A 7,985-nucleotide genomic window follows, 5' to 3' on the forward strand; every position below is an offset into this window, starting at 1 on the left:
CGCTATAGCTAATGTAAATAAATTCTCGTCTTCAGAACTACAAACCGTAACCTTACACCAAACAAAGAAAGGGTAAAAGGAGCTGATGTTCTGCGACTAATGATCCACAATGGTTCTGTGCATGTTTTAATGTCCTCAGTTACTGCCATTAAGTCAGTGCAAAAAGGGACTTCTCCGTTTAATCATTAAATATCAGACTAACACCTTATCACTGCATTGCTAAGAACCTATACAAATAGATTTGAGAAAAACTTCAGTCGCAAAATAAGTTGCTGCTGGATAGGCTATAACCAAAAGACTGTTATCTGCTAGAAACATTTCAACATGTTTTAACGGGCTGCATCCAGACATATTTTGCTCAATTCAAGTGTTAAGAAGTTTACACACAATTTCTTTTAGAGATAAGTGCTGAACATTATCTAAACAAGCCCGACTCTAAAATCGGGTTCACTCTCACTGTGGCATATAAGCAAGCAAAAACTAAATGTAGCTCTAGGAATACACCTTATAAAAAGACGGGCTGTGAGAACAAATTCAGTGTTCAAACCCGCCCCAATCAAAGCAAAATAACCCAAGTTGCAGAAAAAAGTTACCCGTGCCAAAAAAGATTCAGCCATAAATCTCATCTCACTGAATTTGAGAGAATGCACACTGGGAAAAACATCTCTCAGTGCTCTGAATGCCAACAAAGTTTCAGCTGTAAATCTCATCTCACTGAGCATATGAGAATCCACACTGGGGAAAAGCCTTATCAGTGCTCTGAATGCCAGAAAAGGTTTCGTTTAAGACAGATTCTATGGCGACATGCATTAACCCACTCTGGGAAAAAACCTTACCAGTGCTCTGAATGCCAGAAATGTTTCAGTGACAAAAACAGTCTCACTCGGCATAGGAGAACCCACACTGGGGAAAAACCTTATCAGTGCTCTGAATGCCAGAAATGTTTCAGTGTAAAAGGAGAACTCAACCGACATACAAAGATCCACACTGGGGAAAAACCTCATCAGTGCTCTGAATGCCAGAAATGTTTCAGTGACAAACACAGTCTCACTCTGCATAGAAGAACCCACACTGGGGATAAACCTTATCAGTGCTCTGAATGCCAGAAATGTTTCAGTGTAAAAGGAGAACTCAACCAACATACAAAGATCCACACTGGGGAAAAACCTTATCAGTGCTCTGAATGCCAGAAATGTTTCAGTGTAAAAGGAGAACTCAACCGACATACAAAGATCCACACTGGGGAAAAATCTTATCAGTACTCTGAATGCCAGAAATGTTTCAGTGTAAAAGGAGAACTCAACCGACATACAAAGATCCACACTGGGGAAAAATCTTATCAGTGCTCTGAATGCCAGAAATGTTTCAGTGTAAAAGGAGAACTCAACCGACATACAAAGATCCACACTGGGGAAAAATCTTATCAGTGCTCTGAATGCCAGAAATGTTTCAGTGTAAAAGGAGAACTCAACCGACATACAAAGATCCACACTGGGGAAAAATCTTATGAGTGCTCTGAATGCCAGAAATGTTTCAGTGTAAAAGGCAATCTCACTCAGCATATAAGAACCCACACTGGGGAAAAACCTTATCAGTGCTCTGAATGCCAGAAATGTTTCAGTGTAAAAAGAGATTTCACACGACATACAAAGATCCACACTGGGGAAAAACCTTTTCAGTGCTCTGAATGCCAGAAATGTTTCAGTGTAAAAGGAGAACTCAACCGACATACAAAGATCCACACTGGGGAAAAATCTTATGAGTGCTCTGAATGCCAGAAATGTTTCAGTGTAAAAGGCAATCTCACTCAGCATATAAGAACCCACACTGGGGAAAAACCTTATCAGTGCTCTGAATGCCAGAAATGTTTCAGTGTAAAAGGAGAACTCAACCGACATACAAAGATCCACACTGGGGATAAACCTTATCAGTGCACTGAATGCCAGAAATGTTTCAGTGTAAAAAGAGATTTCACACGACATACAAAGATCCACACTGGGGATAAACCTTATCAGTGCACTGAATGCCAGAAATGTTTCAGTGTAAAAGGAGAACTCAACCGACATACAAAGGTCCACACTGGGGAAAAACCTCATCAGTGCTCTGAATGCCAGAAATGTTTCAGTGTAAAAAGAGATTTCACACGACATACAAAGATCCACACTGGGGAAAAACCTTTTCAGTGCTCTGAATGCCAGAAATGTTTCAGTGTAAAAGGAGAACTCAACCGACATACAAAGATCCACACTGGGGAAAAATCTTATGAGTGCTCTGAATGCCAGAAATGTTTCAGTGTAAAAGGCAATCTCACTCAGCATATAAGAACCCACACTGGGGAAAAACCTTTTCAGTGCTCTGAATGCCAGAAATGTTTCAGTGTAAAAAGAGATTTCACACGACATACAAAGATCCACACTGGGGAAAAACCTTTTCAGTGCTCTGAATGCCAGAAATGTTTCAGTGTAAAAGGAGAACTCAACCGACATACAAAGATCCACACTGGGGAAAAACCTCATCAGTGCTCTGAATGCCAGAAATGTTTCAGTGTAAAAAGAGATTTCACACGACATACAAAGATCCACACTGGGGAAAAACCTTATCAGTGCACTGAATGCCAGAAATGTTTCAGTGTAAAAGGAGAACTCAACCGACATACAAAGATCCACACTGGGGAAAAACCTTACCAGTGCTCTGAATGCCAGAAATGTTTCAGTGTTGAAGGAGAACTCAACCGACATACAAAGATCCACACTGGGGAAAAACCTTACCAGTGCACTGAATGCCAGAAATGTTTCAGTGTAAAAAGAGATTTCACACGACATACAAAGATCCACACTGGGGAAAAATCTTATCAGTGCTCTGAATGCCTGAAATGTTTCAGTGTGAAAGGAGAACTCGACCGACATACAAAGATCCACAATGGGGAAAAACCTTACCAGTGCACTGAATGCCAGAAATGTTTCAGTGTAAAAAGAGATTTCACACGACATACAAAGATCCACACTGGGGAAAAATCTTATCAGTGCTCTGAATGCCAGAAATGTTTCAGTGTAAAAGGAGAACTCAACCGACATACAAAGATCCACACTGGGGAAAAATCTTATCAGTGCTCTGAATGCCAGAAATGTTTCAGTGTAAAAAGAGAATTCACACGACATACAAAGATCCACACTGGGGAAAAATCTTATCAGTGCTCTGAATGCCAGAAATGTTTCCGTGACAAATTCAATCTCACTAAGCATATAGAAAACCCACACTGGGGAAAAACCTTATCAGTGCTCTGAATGCCAGAAATGTTTCCGTGAAAGAAAGGCTCTCGCTAAGCATATAAGCATCCACAGAGAAAAACTTTATCAGTGCTCCGAATGCCAAAGGTGTTTCAGCCAAAAATATCAACTCAATTGTCATGTCAGAATCCACACTGGAGAAAAAAAATTATCAGTGCTCTAAATGTCAGAAAAGATTCAGAGGTAGAGATGGTTACAAGCGCCATAGGAAAACACACCATCAAAATAATTCAGTGCTCCGAATGCCAGAAAAGCATCCATTTTAAATGCAATCTCACCTACATGAGCAGACGCACACAGGGAAAAAACATTACCAATGCTGTGAATGACAGAAATTCCTATTTTTTGATAGGCACAGCCTCACTAACCATAATCTACTCCATACTGATGAAAACCTTATGAGTGCTCTGAATGCCAGAAAAGCTGCAGAGAAAAACGCTATCTCACCATGAGAAACTCCACACTGAAGAAAATCCTTATGCCATAAAAGCTTGAATCTTAAATGAGAATGTAAATGTGTGTATACTTGTAAAAGCGCACTGCCGCCCCATCTCAGGGCATCCTGGCGATGTATACCGCTGTGGAACCCTTCCTGGCTTTCCCTGTGAGATGCCCCCTCCTGATCACCCCCAAGGTGAAGCCAGGCATCCCAGCGCTGTTGGGGCCATTGTGGAGATTAAGCAAGCCATTGCCCAGAGTTGCAGAGTGGGACCTATGATTAGAGTAGGCACCGAAGCGAGAATTATCGAGTCCGCGGACATTGAGTCCAAGACCCTGCCGCGTCGGGAATTGCACCCTGGTCCCGGGCCTGACCTCTGCTTCAGGGTCTGCCGCTTCTAACCAGTGAGCCACACTTCTAAAGACAGTGTTATGCTTCATGAGAGATCCCACTCTGGGGAAAAACCTTATGAGTGCTCGAAATGCAAGCAACATTTTGGTTACAAATTACTTCTCACTTGACATTAGCGAACTCACACAGGGGAAAAAAGCCTTATGTGTGATCTGAATGTCAGATTAGGTTTAGTCTTGAATACAATGTCATTTCACATGAGAGAATTCACACTGGACTAAAGCCTTATACAGGAGGGGAAAGCCACAAACGTTATACTCAGAATGGAGATCTCACTAAACATGAGCAATGCATCCACATGAGGTGAAAAGTAAGGCGTATCTTGAGTTGCAGAAAAGCTTCTAACAACCTGACTTTACATGAGCGCGCACATATTGCAGTTGCAATAGGATTCATCAAGAAAATCTTGCAGGATAACTTAGGCTGCCCGCATGCAACCGCCAAAGAAATTTCAGGCCTAGAATTTTTTTTAATTGCAACAGAATCCACAATTTGAGTATCTGAAAGTTACAAAACTCTGAAGGTCTTACATTACACAGGTCTTTTGCTCTATCGATACTTGGGGGCATTTTTTACAAAACGTACCTGCTGTTTCCCTGGTCTCCCTCTGCCGCCGCAGCTCCTTCACACCGCAGCGCGGCCGCAGCGAGGGGGGGACTACTAGTCCCGGGAGCCTATGCGGCCGGAAGCCACCACCGCACAGTTCGTGCCAGGAGGCGCTTAAAGCTGAGGAGAGCCCCGGTGGAGAGGGTGCTCTATCGATACTGGGGGGCATTTTTTACAAAACTTACCTGCTGTTTCCCTGGTCTCCCTCCGCCGCCGCAGCTCCTTCACACCGCAGTGTGGCCGCTGTGAGGGGGGACTACTAGTCACGGGCCCCTTTGCGGCCAGAAGCCGCCACCGCACAGTCCGCGCCAGGAGGCGCTTAAAGCTGAGGAGAGCCCCCACGTCGCGGGCAGCGCCTGATGAAGCCCGGGACAAGGGCGGGGCCATCTGCGGCCATACGAGGCCAGAGGAGGCTGGGTCGGGCCACCCCCCTTGACTTTTAAACAGAAGACTTGGGACCAGCAAGACTAGAGAGCTGAATCACTTATAAGCCATGCAATTGCTCTTGCTGAAAGGAGGCTATCTTTGGATCCATCAAAGTTACAAATATATAATGATGCCGGCGCACTGGCTCTTACAGACGCATCACATAAATCTGCGAGCGAGCTGACTACATCCCCTGTGCATATTGTAGAGAGCCCTACGCGGGGACATCCATTAATAAACAATAGAAATCAGTCGGAGTTAGACGCGTCTCTAATTTCTCCGATGGCAACTAGACAACGTGGGGCTAAACAAGGAATGCAGGAAAAAAGCAAACCAAAGTCTTCATTGCAAGGGAAAATAACCTACAATAAAAAGGGAGGTGTGGGAGGGACAAAGACGCGCCCCAAAAACAGGCAGAATTAAATGAGCATATGAGTCCTAGAAGTAGAACTTTTGGAACCCAAACCGAGATAATTTACCCCCCTGTTCCCAACGGAGCTGACAGTATGGTCGAAACATTAGAATCTACTGTTGCAGATATTTTTAAGTCTACCTTAGAATCAGTACAGGCGCAAATAAATAATCTCATGACCACCAGATTGAAGGACCTGGATGATAAAATTTATAACATAAACCAGGCTATTGTTAAACTAGATATTATGATCAAAGTGGAGAAAGACAATTTTGAGAATTGCGCCAAATTACTTGTTGATCAAATAACAAACTATGGTAAAAACAAAGAAGTGACCCCAAAAAGAAATTTCCTGACTCAGACAGGATTAGTTACCATGTCTAAAACAGATACTGTAGGAGAGGGAGCCCAACGACCAAAAGAAAAATAACTGCGGATTAACGTTCCTGGCTTAGGTGAAAGAAGGATTGACCAGACTATAGGGAGGACAGACTACCTCAGTAATTGTAATTTAGCATTACCCACATCAAATCCTAACAAATTTAATGTAACCCCTAACAGTGACAACCTAAGATTGCCCCCAGCCGCGTGCCCCTATGTTTTAGTACTAACCGGTGTACCTGCTTTAAGAGGGGACCAATCTGAAACATGGTATAGTCTCAGGAATAACGTAGTGGACTGGCTCCAGAAATATAAAGGATTCAATCCACAAAAAATAAATGAGATCATTATGGTGCGTAGGGTAAGCTGGGTGGGTGACCAGAGGAATGATATTGATGGGGACTGTATAGTTGTTAATTTTAAACTTCCCCATACTGGTCGCCATCTTCTGAGAATAGGTGATGAGTCCCAGAAAGCCAATACGAATATTCAAGCCCTCCCATTGGGATACTTTTACAGACCCACTAGTGAGCGAAGGTATAGGAATCCCGAAACCCTCCTTCCTCTCCACACTTCTAATAGATTCCAAGAACTTTCAACTCTGGAGACGGTCGATTGACTTTTGTTACCAACGGTCACAGGTGATGATTTGGAGATTGTGGGAGGCTCACTGGATGGGGGGGCTCTTTGGCTCTTCCCCTCCGGCGCCTTCGACTTAGGTATGGCAGGTGGTGGGCCTATTGTCAGCCTGAAAGATTTTGGGGAAAAGGAGATGAATTTCCCACTAGCAACCCAACCACAAATTAATGTCCAGGAGATGGGAAACGATGAATTGGGAGTAGGGCTTATAGAGAGACAAATAACGCCATTGAATTCAGTTGTTGAAGGAGTATTACTTGGAGCGGATATTTGTACTAAAGATTTAATCATAGATGACCAACAAACAGTCAATAGTGGAGGTACTCCCTTAAACCAATATCATGGAATATAGCAGGGCTATCGAAAAATCTAATCGACCCAGACTGGTGTAATTTCATAGAAATAAGCAATATTTGTTTCCTACAAGAAACTTGAGCGCTAAGTACACCGCACAGAGTAGGATAAAGGACCTATAATATTGAGGCAGGCCCTCGGGGGGGACTCACAATATGGGTAAAGGCAACACTTGAGGTCCGCATTACAATATTCGATATCGATTCAGTTGATATACTTAGCTTAAAAAGTACTACGAACGAAGGAAGGGTGATATATTTATTTAATGTTTACAATAGACCCTCCCGTTCGTCCAAGGAGTCAGCGACATTGGAAAAGCTGGATAGCTTCCTAAATAGTTTGGGGGAGAAACCAAGTATGATATTAGGCGGAGACCTACATTGTAATTACGAACCAATTATAGGCCTTGGTGATATCTTTGATGAGGAGGATAGGGTTAATAATATTCCCTTACTGGATAGCATCGAGCCGGTGCATTGTACTGTATTGGCAGTTCAGATTATGAGGCTGACTGCCGCGTACGGTCTGAGGGCATGCAATGGCCGCCTTCCATCAGACTAATTAAAAGCTTCGACCTTCGTAAGGAACAATTCACAAAGCAAAATTGATTATGTCCTAGTATCTTTTGATATCTGGTCCAATTTAATCGACCTAGAGATCATGCATAGGTTTGAAAGTGATCATCGGCCACTACAATTGATAATCGCTTCTAGTTTAATTTCTAGTGTAGGTGTAGAGAATGAGACATCTAATTTATCAAATACCAACAATGATGTCATATTGGTTAGCAATAACTGACGATCACTAAAATGGGCCCATATATTGGAGCAGGGAGAAGTGCTAGTATGTATTTATACACTCTTAGCTGACACTTTCTCAAGTTATAGAAGTACATCATTGGAGGGCAACACTTTCATCGACTTACACAATGGGTTTTTTAAATCCTTACTATCCTTGGTAACGAAAATGCCGAAAAAAAAACACCAAAAGACAAATAATCTATTAAATAGCAATCCATGGTATGGTAAGG

The 7,985-nt window shown here is 42.7% G+C and overlaps 1 protein-coding gene across 1 annotated transcript; it reads left to right on the plus strand.

Annotated features, from left to right (window-relative positions):
* Positions 1-515: 515 nt before the first annotated feature.
* LOC147659132 (uncharacterized) lies at positions 516-4,247 on the plus strand. The gene is given in 3 exon segments (XM_086951948.1): positions 516-3,245; positions 3,247-3,301; positions 4,132-4,247. Coding segments are annotated over 3 exon segments (2,772 nt in total). The 5' UTR covers positions 516-644.
* The last annotated feature ends 3,738 nt before the right edge of the window (positions 4,248-7,985 follow it).

The sequence above is a fragment of the Lissotriton vulgaris genome, unplaced genomic scaffold (assembly GCF_964263255.1).
Source record: "Lissotriton vulgaris unplaced genomic scaffold, aLisVul1.2 SCAFFOLD_1461, whole genome shotgun sequence".
Lineage (NCBI taxonomy): Eukaryota > Metazoa > Chordata > Amphibia > Caudata > Salamandridae > Lissotriton > Lissotriton vulgaris.